This window comes from Mauremys reevesii, linkage group 22, assembly GCF_016161935.1.
Source record: "Mauremys reevesii isolate NIE-2019 linkage group 22, ASM1616193v1, whole genome shotgun sequence".
In the NCBI taxonomy this organism is placed as follows: Eukaryota; Metazoa; Chordata; order Testudines; family Geoemydidae; genus Mauremys; species Mauremys reevesii.
The window spans coordinates 9,602,563-9,616,201 of NC_052644.1; the positions used below are offsets into that span (position 1 = coordinate 9,602,563).

The following is a 13,639-nucleotide window of genomic DNA, read 5'->3' on the forward strand; positions in this document are numbered from 1 at the left end:
GGTCCTTTTCTGCAGAACTGCTGCCCAGCCATTCGGTCCCTAGTCTGTAACATTGAATGGGAGTCTTCCTTCCAAAGTGCAGGACTCTGCACTTGTCCTTGTTTAACCTCATCAGGTTTTTTTGGGCCAATCCTCTAATTTGTCTACATCCCTCTGTATCCTATCCCTACCCTCCAGTGTATCTACCACTCCTCCCAGTTTAGTGTCATCTGAAAACTTGCTAAGGGTGCAGTCCACGCCATCCTCCAGATCATTAATGAAGGTATTGACCAATACCAGCCCCAGGACCGACCCTTGGGGCACTCCACTTAATACCAGCTGCCAACTAGACATGGAGCCACTGATCACTACCCGTTGAGCCCGACGATCTAGCCAGCTTTCTATCCACCTTATAGTCCATTCATCCAGCCCATACTTCTTTAACTTGCTGGCAAGAATACTGTGGGAGACCGTATCAAAAGCTTTGCTAAAGTCAAGGAATAACACATCCACTGCTTTCCCCTCATCCACAGAGCCAATTATCTCATCATAGAAGGCAACTAGTTTAGTCGGGCATGACTTGCCCTTGGTGAATCCATGCTGACTGTTCCCGATCACTTTCCTCTCCTCAAAGTGCTTCAGTATTTACTCCTTGAGGACCTGCTTCATGATTTTTCCAGGAACTGAGATGAGGCTGACTGGCCTGTAGTTCCCAAGATCCTCCTTCTTCCCTTTTTAAAATATAGGCACTACATTAGCCTTTTTCTAATCATCCTGGATATCCCTGGATTGCCAAGAGTTTTCAAAGACAATGGCCAATGGCTCTGCAATCACATACACCAACTTCCTTAGCACCCTCGGGAACAGTGCATTTGGCCCCATGGACATGTGCTTGTCCAGCTTTCCTAAATAGTCCTTAACCACTTCTTTCTCCACAGAGGGCTGGTCACCTCCTCCCCATGCTGTGCTGCCCAGTGCAGTAGTCTGGGAGCTCATCTTGTTTGTGAAGACAGAGGCAAAAAAAGCAAGAGGGGAGGATGAGCAGCGAGTTATCTTAAGTGCCTATACACAAATGGAAGAAGCCTGGGAAACAAGCAGGGAGAATTGGAAGTCCTGGCACAGTCAAGGAATTATGATATGATTGGACAAACAGAGACTTGGTGGGATAACTCACATGACTGGAGTACTGTCATCGGTGGATATAAACTTTTCAGGAAGGACAGGCAGGGCAGAAAATGTGGGGAAATTGCATTGTATGTAAGAGAGCAGTATGACTGCTCAGAGCTCTGGTATGAAACTGCAGAAAATCTGAGAATCTCTGGATTAAGTTTAGAAGTGTGAGCAACAGGAGTGATGTTGTGGTGGGAATCTGCTATAGACCACCAGACCAGGGGGATGAGGTGGATGAGGCTTTCTTCTGGCAACTAACAGAAGTTACTAGATCACAGGCCCTGGTTCTCATGGGGTCTTCAATCATCCCAGTATCTGCTGGGAGAGCAATACAGTAGTGCACAGTCAATCCAGGAAGCTCTTGGAAACTGTAGGGGACAATTTCCCGGTGCAAGTGCTGGAGGAACCAGATAGGGACAGAGCTCTTCTAGATCTGCTGCTCACAGTCAGGGAAGAATTAGCAGGGAAAGCAAAAGTGGATGGGAACCTGGGAGGCAGTGACCATGAGATGGTCGAGTTCAGGATCCTGACACAAGAAAGGAAGAAAGAAAGGAAGAAAGAAGAGTAGCAAAATATGGACCCTGGACTTGAGAAAAGCAAACTTTGACTCCCTTAGGGAACTGATGGGCAGGATCCCCTGGGAAGCGAATATGAAGGGGAAAGGAGTCCAGCAGAGCTGGCTGTATTTTAAAGAAGTCTTGTTGAGGTTGCAGGAACAAACCATCCCAATGTGTAGAAAGACTAGTAAATATGGCAGGCGACCAGCTTGGCTTAACAGTGAAATCCTTGCTGATCTTAAACGCAAAAAAGAATCTCAAGAAGAGGAAGATTGGACAAATGACCAGGGAGGAGTATAAAAATATTGCTCAGTCATGCAAGAGTGAAATCAGGAAGGCCAAATCACACTCGGGGTTGCAGCTAGCAAAGGATGTTAAGAGTAACAAGAAGGGTTTCTACAGGTATGTTAGCAAGAAGAAGAAGGTCAAGGAAAGTGTGGGCCCCTTACTGAATGAGGGAGGCAACCTAATGACAGAGGATGTGGAAAAAGAGTAAATTTGTATCATCTGTAAACTTTGCCACCTCATTATTCACCCCCTTTTCCCAACCATTTATGAAAATGTTGACTAGCAGAAGTCCTAGTACAGGACTAGGACCATTTATTCCTATCCTTTTGTCACACATGGAATGGCTAGAAAGGGTTAAGCAACTTTTAAGCTGAATGACCCAAAGTCCACCTTTAAAGTCAGGTTAGATAGGTATGGGAATGAGATTTAGGGCCATTCATGCTAAATAGGCTGGAACTTTGAAATGCAAACCTATATTGTTAGAAGTAATACTCATTGTGTGTATCTTAGATGCTACCCAGAAACAGACAGTTCCTGCCTGTCACTATAACTATTGATTCAGGGATCAAAAGGGAATATTAACATTTGGATGAATCTTGGGTAAAATAATGTCATTGTTTATATGTCTCTTTGAAGTCTGTAATAGACTGCCTAATGGATAAATTGCCCTATGTTAATTTGTGTAACTAATTACTGATGGTGTTTAGAAAGGAAAAGGTTACATCAAAGGCCTATTGTTCAGTCAGGACTGTGTGGTCAAGTGGTTGCTAGAACTCTGTATAAAAAGGCCCTTCGGTCCTGATTCTGTCATCCCAAATATGCTTAGGCTTCATCAGGGGAAGTTTGAGTCACAAGACTGAGGTCCCAGTTATGCTTAGTTAATAAGAGATGGCTGTAGCGTGTATTTGGGTAAGATCTGAAACAGTCATTAACATTCATTAACCTGGGAGGTAATATGTCCTGTCCTTTGGGAGTGGTAGAACCTTTTCCTTTATATGATTAAATAAGATTTAGAGAAATTTTCATCATATTTGACGTGGGTACCTGGATGGAGGCCTGAGGCTGGGTCACTTTAAGGGAACTGTGTTCTTTGGACTTCTGAGTAACCAGGAAGGTAATAAAGAAGCTGTTTTAGGCTGTTTTGGTGAATCTAAGTATTGGAATATCCACCAGCTTTATGGGGATTGTCTGCCCCATTCTTTGCAGTTCATCCCGATTGACTGACCACAGCTGGCTCCACGCTAGGACCCCGGTCACACCTTGTATTTATAAGGTTTCATCCAGTTATTAATATGTCTGTTTCATTCTGTCTGGAATAAAAGTCTATTTACAGAAACAATTCATCTTTACTAGTTCGCAGCGTATGGTAGCTGGGGCTGACATCATTCACAGATAATAGCAATAGGTGCATTTGCAATGTTACAGTAGTACACACACGGCACTCATTACAAAGTCCATAGTGGGGTGCAAAAAAATCAATGTCAGGCACAGCACACAATAGCAACACAAGTTACTGTGGCTTGTTATTAAAACAACGTTTCAGTGCCTCCCTGAGCCCTATAGCTCCCCACTGAGTGATTCTTACAGTCCTGGGATCTGACTGCTCAAATCAACAGACAGCCGTCCCACCTCCACTCTCCACCCTGGCGAAAACATTTCCCCTTTTGCTTCACAGACAGTATGAATCACACAGCAGGCAGCTATAACTACTGGGCTATTTATTTTCACTGGGGTCTAACCTAGTGAGTAGTCAGAGCCACTGGACTTTCAACCAGCCAAAGACACATTCAACTATTATTCTGCCCCGATGAGCCTGTAGGTGAAGTACTCCTTGCTGCTGTTGAGCTGGCCAGTGTATGCTTTCATGAACCACGGGATTAAGGGGTAAACTAGGTCTCCCAGAATCACTACTGACATTTCAACATCCCTAATGGTATCCTCTTGTCTGGAAAAAAGTCCCTGTTGCAGCGTTCTGAACAGGCCTGTGTTCTTAAAGATGCTTGTGTCATGCACCTTCCCTGACCATCCCACACTGATGTCAGCAAACGGTTCATGGTGACCCACCAGCACTTACAATACCGTAGAAAAGTAGTCCTTTCTGTTGATGAAGGCAAGGTGGTCTAGTGCCAAAATAGCGACATGAATGTCAGCTATCACCCCACCGCAGTTCGGGGACCCCAATGCTGAAAAACCACCCAGTATGTCCAGCACATTGCCCAGAATCACAGTCCCTCATAGCAGGACACAATTAATGGCCCTGCACACTTGATCACAGCAACCCCTAAGGTGGATTTCCCAACTTCAAAATAGTTCCTGACTGATCAGTAGTAATCTGGCCTTGCAGGCTTCCCCATGGCAATCACCACTTGCTTCTCCACTGTCAGTGCAACCCTGATTTTGGTGTTGCTGAGCCAGAGAGCTGGGGCGAGCTCCACACACAATTCCAGGGATGTGGCCTTGTGCATCCAAAAGTTCTGCAGCCACAGCTCGTTATCCTATACCTGCATAAGAATGTGATCCCACCAGCCAGTGCTTCTTTCTCAGGTCCAGAACCAGTGCTCCACTGTCTGCAGCTGCTCCGTGACTGCCAACGATAAACATGAATTGTTTCTTTCCATGACGCATGGCAAGCCAGTCTGCAAGGAATTGTCATATTCCGCATGGCTCTGGAAATACTGCAGGATCAGGCATGTTGCGCTCACAACGCTCATCACAACAGTGCAGATCTGTGCAGGATCCAGTCTTCTCACAGAGATGACGGATGTGCAGGCTTGTGGGGCTTTTGTAAAGAGGTACGAAACATTATGGGATGCAGATAAAAACATGGGATGGAGAAAACTGCATCATGAGACATTGAAATCATGTTCCCAGTCAGCTCTCAGACCCTTCCCAAAACACCTTGTGCTAGATGGTGGCAAGTTGCACAGTGGGTGCACTGCTCTGTGTATCGATGCAAGTACTCCTAGTGAGGATGCACATCGACGACACAAAGAGTGTAGTATGAATATGCAAAAGCGATTTAATTACTGTGGCAACTATACACTGAGGTAACTTAGGTTGTCTTAATTTTCTAATGTAGACTTCTCCTCTTTCTTCTTTCTCCAGCCTGGCCAGTTCTAGCTTTGCAGTTGTTCCGCTGGCAGTCATAGTCATGCTTTACTGTTTCTATTTCCCTTGCCCGAAATAAGCAAACAGAAAACACCAAACTGTAACCTCGCTTTGACTGTTCCCAGCCATCGCACTTGAGACTCACTTCAAATTGCTCTACCGGTGCTTGAAGTGTAAACCTCATTCAAAATAACAAGCTGTGCATAACCCCTAGTTTGCCGCACCATTGTGACACCCCTGCAGCCTGAGGTACCCTTTATAATTCCTTGTTGCTGTAGCCTCCAGTCTGGACTGCTCACAAACAGTCCCCAACACTTAAGTTGTTCCCAGCTATGTCTGTGTGGGCTGCAGCCAGCCAGACACGCCTTGGCTCCTATCAGCATTAAAGATTACCACAGTGTGACCACCATGCACTCCCAGTCCCAGATTTCCCCCCAGAAACGTGTCCTGTACTGCCCAGCCAGTGCAAGTATATTGAGTATGTTATTCCTTTAAGGGAATAATATGCACTTGTTACCCCAAATGGAGTTACTCAGATGCTTCAGCTTGAACCCACTGGATTAGATAAAAAATAAAACAAGTTTATTAACTACTGTGACAAACTCAGACCAGTGGGGTACAGGAGTCTGGTAGAGGGAAAATATACTGGTCACTGGATGAGTAGTTTTCTGTTCCCTAAGTGACCAGAGCAGGGGCTGCACTAGAGTAATCAGGAAACTGCTAGAACCAATTAAGGCAGCCAGGCTGATTAGAACACCTACAGCCAATCAAGGCAGGTTAATCAGGGCACCTGGGTTTAAAAAGGAGCTCACTCCAGTCAGGGAGGGGGAGCCAGAGGAGAGGAAGTGCATGTGAGGAGCTGGGAGCAAGAGGCACAAGGAGCTGAGAGTGAGAGGGTGTGTTGCTGGAGGACTCAGGAGTACAAGTGTTATCAGACACCAGGAGGAAGGTCCTGTGGTGAGGATAAAGAAGGTGTTGGAGGAGGCCATGGGGAAGTAGCCCAGGGAGTTGTAGCTGTCATGCAGCTGTTACAGGAGGCACTACAGACAGCTGCAATCCACAGGGCCCTGGGCTGGTACCCAGAGTAGAGGGTGGGCCCAGGTTACCCCCAAACCTCCCAACTCCTGATCAGACACAGGAGAAGTTGACCCAGACTGTGGGGAAGATCACCGAGGTGAGCAAATCTGCCAATAAGCACAGGACCCAACAAGGTGGAGGAGGAACTTTGTCACACTACAAAGAGAGAGATTTTAAGTGAGTGCAAGAAATGAGGCATAAAAGCCAGAAATGGTTACAAGAAAAATAAAGATAAAACACTTACTGGTGCCTAACTTAACTAACTATATCAGAGTCAAAGCAACTGTTCTCACCGCATGCTTTCAGCAGATTACTGAACAAACTCTCAGGTCAAGAACCCCTGTTCCAGAATCCAGTGACCGTTTCCCTTTGTCTTTTTAGGTGCAATGCCAGAGACAGACTGGGACAGAGAGGGGGTGCCTTGGTGTGTCTGCCGCTTCTCGTTATAGTCCTCTCCGCTCTTGGGAAGCATTTCCAGCTGGGAGCTGGGTGACAGGGAGTCTGTGTGGAAGGGAGCTCCAGGCTGTTTCTTTGCTAAGATGCAGATTTTTGCACCTGCCCCTTTCTTGCCATAAAATGGCTACTTAGCGAGTCCTGGCCCATCAGCCGTGTTTACGCCTGGCTGAGGTGTCCGCTTGCCCTTTGGCTCCAAGGAACTAGTTTGGCCACTCCCCAGACCACTCTGGAAAACATACTTTTAGTCATGGTCTCAGCTTCCATTTATAACTCACATCTAATGCCGCTGCGAGCCCTTTGCCATGATATTCTCAATCAGCAAACTAGGAGTTTTCAAATGATACCTCACCAGGCATACCTTGTACAGAGATTATTACAGTGCAGTGTAGGATGTGGACACAGGAATGTTCTGTCACACTCACCCTCCAGCTCTGCTCCCTCCCGCCATCCTGAACACTGCCCAGTGTCCTTGCAGCCCCACCCCCCAGCATGGGAATGAAGCTTCTGCCTGGCAGAGTAGTGTTTGCAAGAGACCCTCCAATAACAAAGCAGTCTATGCAGCCCCAGCCCTAAGGGGAGACCCTACAATAACAAAGAAGTGTATACAGCCCAGCCCGAAGGAGAGACCCTACAATAACAAAGCAGCGTGTGCAGCCCAGCTCTATTGTAAGACCCCCTACAATAACAAAACAGTGGGTGCAGCCCAGCCCTAAGGAGAGACCCTACAATAACAAAGCAGTGTGTGCAGTACAGCTTTAAGGAGAGACGCTACAATAACAAATCTGTATGTGTTGCCCCTCTCTTAAGACAAGCCACTGGAAGGTACTGGAAAAGTTTCGGAAATTGTCCCCATTTGGGGCCTCTGTGTGTGGTGGGAGCTGGTTCTCAACTCAGGCCTTCTCTGGGACTCATCCAGCCAGCAGCTGATGCCGTCCTGCCCTGGCAGCCCCTCAGCACCGCTCTCCAACCCCCATGCCCATACACACTGGGTCCCCCCCACTCCCTGCACACATTCAGCACTGAATAGACTGTGCAGGCCTGGCCCAGGTACGGGAGGGAGCCAGTCACACAGGGGGCTCTCAGCTTCCCGCAAGGCCCCTCCTTTGGGTCTCTCCCATGCCTTGGGGCCACACTGGGGACAGGAAGGGGCCCCCGGCCTGGGGGGGGGGGGGCTTCAGTCTGTGCAAAGGGACCTGCTGGCCCTTCATGGGGTGAAGCCTGACATCCCCACAGCGCCCCCTTTGCCAGGCGAGCAGCTCCGAGCAGTGACTACAGAGTAGGGTGAACATATTTCCCTACTCTGAAAACGGGACACCGGGTAAGAGATGGCCAGTGCTCAGGGGAGTTTACAGTATGCAAACAAGATAAGGCCGTTTCATATATTTTATATCTATGTTCATATATTTGATTTAAAACTCAGTTGTTACTGGGATTGTTCCTTGCCTTGCCGTTCTTCAGGGTGTGAAGCTGCTTGATGCCCGTTGTATTTCTCTGACAATGCTATTTGGCTGAGGGTTTGCTCGTCTTTCAGCAACTTGTCGTAGAATGCAGTGCAGTCTAGAGAAAAGTGAACTCGCACACTCAAGACCGCCTTCGTGGTGGAGATATTCAGATGTGATTTTTCAGGAGACCACACATCATTCATAATTGAAAAGACACATTCAACAGGCACTGTAGTACCAGGAAGACACAGCACAAATTCCACAGCCTTGGCTAGATCTGTGTATTGGACTGCATTACGGTCAATCGCTCTTGAAAAATCTTCTGCCACCTTTCGGTGATGGGCGTTCTCTGAGGGTTCCAGTCTGAAAGACAACTGGAGACAATTGATTTGGCACTAGACCACTTGTCAAAGAGATGATTCTCATCCAACATATATAAGGTGGGAATTCTGATGTGGCATGCAGGGAGGCTGTCTTGCATATTCCTTAGCAAAGCCCACTCAAACTTTTCGGTGCACTCAAAGGCAGGTCTCCAGTGCTCTCAGTCTCTAAGTAGGATAGGCCTGTTGTGTAAAAATTGTCAACTACGTTGTAAAACTCCTTTTCTTTCATTTGCCTGCATTCTACAAAAGTGTGCAGTAGATTCTTCACTTCTGTGGTGACACATCTTTCTCCAAGCCTCTCCAATAAGTTAACCTGCAGGGAATGTATTTGAAGTGCCACTGACAAAGCATTTTTCTCTATCATCTCCATTAGGTTTTGAAACATGGCAGTTTGTCTGCTGACAAATCGAAGACACAGTTGAGTGGCAGGAGCATCGAAGAGCTTCTGTAGCAGTGTCGGGCATTTATCTTGAGAAAGAAAATACGCTTTAAGCCCATCAAAATTGACAGAATCCCATGTTGCTGGTCTCAGTGAGAGGAATTGTGTGCTGCCACGCTCTAGTAATTTAGTATACTCAATTTCAATACATCCACAGAAACCTTTCAGCTCTTCAACATGCTCTGTGTAGATATGAAAGTATTTGTAAACCTTTCCAGCAAAGATCTCTACATCTAAAGGAAGACAATTAGTTTGGAGTTATGCACAATATGTGCACCGCACCCAATACTGAAGATCTCTTTTCCTAAGTTGGCCTGGAGATTTCACCACAAATTGTTTTTCCCACAACATCTGGCACCCCCAACGTTAGTGTTAGTGTTGGCTGCACAAATTCCAACAATCTTGCCACTAAGAGAGTACTTCTTAATCACTTGCTGGATGAATGCACACTGCAAATCTGAAGTTTCCCTGGGTAGAGATGAATAATCAGTAATTTTTGTGCAAACTCCACCCAGTGGGAGAAAATACCATATAAGAACAGGAAATAGTTTTTGCTCGTTTTTGTTCGATACATCCACACTAAGCGCAATAAAGGAACTCCTGTCCAACTCAAGCTGCATTTTTTCAATGGCTAAAGGGGCTAAGACGTTGCAAGCGACTGCCTCAGATTGTGTGCGAGCAGATGAAAACATAGACTGGCCTAGTTTCCCAATTAATTGTGATGTGCAGTCACTAGAGTGGAAACTGTGTGCGTGCCGCACTGAGTGGTAAGCAAACATTCCCTCACTGGCAAAAACTTTTTCAGCTTCTGTGTCTTGCCTCAGAAAAAATCCTGAAACACTTAGTGTTAATCACTTATTTTTACCAGCATCTCTGTGTTTCTTGCTTTGAAGGTGCTGGGTAATGTCATTTCAACTGTTGGCAATGGAGGAATGTGCTCCACATGTCTCACATACAACTTTGCTGTTGTCCAGTGTTGAAGTGTCTTTTTTTAAAAACTTGAACTGTTTTTGGAGGTCTTCATTACAATTACACAGCTGTTTCCTAGACATTTTTATAGCAAAAAATGACCACACACAAACAATTGATTCTTCTAAGGACACAGATATGCACAAGGCTCACCCCCACACCCCTCCAAAAAGAACAAAAGCATCACCTGGCAACATCCTGTGACTGGGGGCAGCATTGCCTTCACAGCTGGGCAATGGAGAGCATCGGAGGCTTGCTGGCCTGCCTGGCTCTGAAGACAGTGCCCCCGCCAGCAGCAGCACAGAAGTAAGAGTAGCATGGTGGTATTGCCACCCTTACTTGTAACACAACCAGCCCTTGTCAAAGGAGAACATGTGTGTCAATGAACTGTGTGTGCTCCTTGTAGGGATGTTTTGGATACATGATGTCAGTCTGCCTCCAGCTGGGACCCTGCTCCTAACAGCCTCTGTTTTGCTGAACCAATTTCTTGCTATGAGCCAAGTTAATCTCCAAGTCGAAGGGTTTACACAAGAGATCTCTATGGCCTGGTAAATCTGATACTGAAACACCAGGAAAGAACTGATTTGCAAGTGTTCCGTCACAAGGCTTTCTCGGAACACTGGCCCAGCCCAGCATCTGGGCACGGCCCTCTGCCTATACGGCAGGCAGCCTGTTTGGCTCAGGGAGACTCTTAGCTAAAACAAAATGTGCAATTAAAAATCCTTCCTATTTCACACTGTCTCAACACTCAGGCTCCCAAGCAAGGCAAACCTTGGAGCTGGGAAGAGACCATCACGCTGCTTTCAGCCTGCAGCTGCAACTCAACTAACCAGAAAAAAACCCAGCATTTACAAATCAGAGCACTGCCACTAACCTGCATCGGATTACCTGCATGCGGCATCCCTCAACCCTGCTGATGCTGACAATCCATTTAGCTATGATCTGTGCCCATCAGTTTCTACTTTCTCGTTGCTGACCTCGCACTGAGCTGACGGGAAAATTAATTTAGTACTTCTATACAGCCTCCGGTTAAGTTGATCAAAGCATTTTATTCTGAGCCTTACAGTAAGGGAAGCTCAGACTCTGAGGCAGCGCAGAAGTAAGGGTGGCAATACCATGTCACCCTTACTTCTCTGCTCTGCCCTGCGGCCAGCAAGCGGGGCTGCTTCCTTGGGGTCAGTTCTGAAATTAGCACTGTCTGACAGCAGCAACTTTCTCTGCTGCTGCTGGCGGGCATCGCTGCCTTCAGAGCTGATCCCCCTGGCAGCAGCCACATCTCTCTGCTCTCCACTCTGTCACCCTACTCTCTGTGCATCCTACCAGTCACGACTGCACTCACTGAGCTCAGGGAGGAATGCCCCACTGTAATGTGTGCAGCACACTCATTTTACCAGAACACCAGGCTGCTCGGGAAGGGATTATACATCTCTGAGGTACAATCCTCTAAGTATACTCCTCACTATCCTGTAATGCAAGCAGTGAACAGCTGTCCTAAGTTGACCCAGACATAACAACTGCCTGTAGTGTGCAGCGGAGATCGGGGACTGCTGCCGGGGGGACAGCTCTGAAGGCAGCGCTGCCTTCACAAATCAGGGCAAATGTCCAGTTTTACTGAAAAAAAGTAGGGACGGCCTGAACAGAGCTGAAAAAGGGACTGTCCCTGCCAAAACAGGACATATGGTCACCCTACTACAGAGGGGGTGAGAGTGGGGCACTTTGAGGAGTGGGGAGCCATTGACACCTTGTGGAAGCTTTTGGGAATTACAAGAAATCAGAAAGGTTTCAGCTGCCAATATGCTACTAATGCAAAGAAAAGGGGGAATAATGTGGTTGTTCCCCAACATCTTCCCCTGGGAAATGTGCAACAGGGCTCATGTCTGGACGCAGCTGCTGTCTCCGTATCTAGCTGTGTAATATTACCACAGGGTATTTATACAGCACAAGGATGGGGTGGGGGAGGGAAGTTTAGAGACAAACTCTTTGTATCTGTATCTGTAACCCGGCCCATCCCTTTCCATTAAGCAAGGCACCATCATGCAGCTGCACGTAGTTCTGCACCTTATCTACACACTAGAAGCTGTAATGATCATTTACTGGGGGCTCGGGCTGGCTGCTGCACAGACAGATGGGGCCTGGTGGCCTGAGCTCAGGGTGCATTGGGCACAGAGAGACAGACGGGGCCTGGCACACTCAGTTCAGGGGGCATTGGGTACAGATAGACAGAGCCCAGCACCCCGAGAGCAGGCTGTACTGGGCACATACATATGAGAACACCAGGCTTTACCAGGGCCTGGCACATCGGGCACAGGCAGACACCCATAGTCAGTCTCTCCGCATAGCTCATTTAAATGTTGGGATGGTCGCTGGGTGGGGAAGGAGCCGGCTGTCCCTGTGCACCTGACAATGGTTCTGAAGGGTGCACCACATGCTGTCTGCATGGCTGGGCACAGGCTGCTCAGGGATGGGCATGGGAGCTGCTGGGAGCTACAGCAGGGAAAGCTGGGGGTGGGGTGGAGCAGGGGAGTTTTCCAAGTCAGCTGGGGGGACAATGGTGCCAGGGGCCCCACAGTGGGAGTGGAGATCCCCAGCCCCCAGATGAGCCCCATCAGCATCCCCACAGTCCAGGCAGCTGGCAGCTCTGGGGCTGCTCTGAGAAGGATCCCACCCAGTCTCTCACTGCAGGCTGAGCCCAGCCCAGCCCGGCTGGCACGCGGCTCTCACAGCACCATGTCTTCCCTCACCAGCCAGGTCATCTGGCTGTCGGGCTCCTCGGAGGGCTCTGGATTTGCCGCTCCCTGGGACCGGGGTGGGGTCCCTGGAGCCCTCATCTCCTTCAGGTGCACATGGCCTGCAAGCAAGAGGACAGGGTGAAGCACCCAGGCCACTGACCTTTGCCCCCGGCCCAACCTCACCCAGGTGCCAGGGCACCTTGTGAACGGGACCCCACTGTAGGGTTGCCAACTTTTGAATCACACAAAGCTGAACACCCCTGCCCCTCTAAGGCCACGGTCATTGGGCTCCGTCCCCTCGCTCCATGACCCCTTTCTCCATTGCTCGCTCTCCCACACCCTCCCACACTTTCACCTGTCTGGACCAGGGGGGTGGGGTGCAGGAGGAGGTGTGGGATCCGGCTGGGATCTGGGCTCTGGGGCGGGGCCGGGGTTAAGGGGTTTGGGGTGCAGGAGGGGGCTGGGGCAGGGGGTTGGGATGTGTGTGGGGTACAGGCTCCAGGAGGGAGTTTGGGTGTGGGAGCAGGTTGGAGTAGAGGGTGAGGGTCTGGGAGGGGGTTAGGGGTTCAAGGTCCCGGCGCCGCTTACCATGGCTCCCAGGAAGTGGCCACCAGGCCCTTGCGGATCCTAGGTGCATGGGTGCCCGGGGAGCCTCCGTGTGCTGCCTTTCATCTGCAGGCACTTCCCTCACAGCTCCCATTGGTCATGGTTCCCAGTCAATGGGAGCTCTGGAGCCAGCACTCAGGGCGGAGGCAGCACATGGAGCCTGCCATAGCCTCGGGCCCCTGCTGTGCCATTGATCGGAGCTGCCATGGTCATTTTTTGAACGGGGGTTCTGGTCAAAAACTGGATGCCTGGCAACCCTACACCACTGCCAGGGCTGGGCTGTAGGGATGGGGCACCCGCAGGCCGGGACACTGGGCCTGTGCATGGCAGCCAGAGCAGGGATCCCAATAACTGTGAGAGCAGCAGGTCCCCATGCAGGGAGGCAGCCCAGGGGCACTGGGTGCCAGCAGGGGCTGGACTCCTGGGTTAGGACGGC

The 13,639-nt window shown here is 49.0% G+C and overlaps 1 protein-coding gene across 1 annotated transcript in view; it reads right to left on the bottom strand.

Annotated features, from left to right (window-relative positions):
* Positions 1 to 11,847: 11,847 nt before the first annotated feature.
* Positions 11,848 to 13,639, bottom strand: part of LOC120388076 (deleted in malignant brain tumors 1 protein-like) — a 41,413-nt gene continuing 39,621 nt past the window's right edge. The window contains exons 15-16 of the mRNA XM_039509638.1: positions 12,579 to 12,716; positions 11,848 to 12,504 (exon numbers count right to left, since the gene is read on the bottom strand). Of these exons, the coding sequence (XP_039365572.1) occupies positions 12,586 to 12,716 (131 nt within the window). The 3' untranslated portion in view covers positions 11,848 to 12,504; positions 12,579 to 12,585. The remainder of the gene's footprint in view (positions 12,505 to 12,578; positions 12,717 to 13,639) is intronic.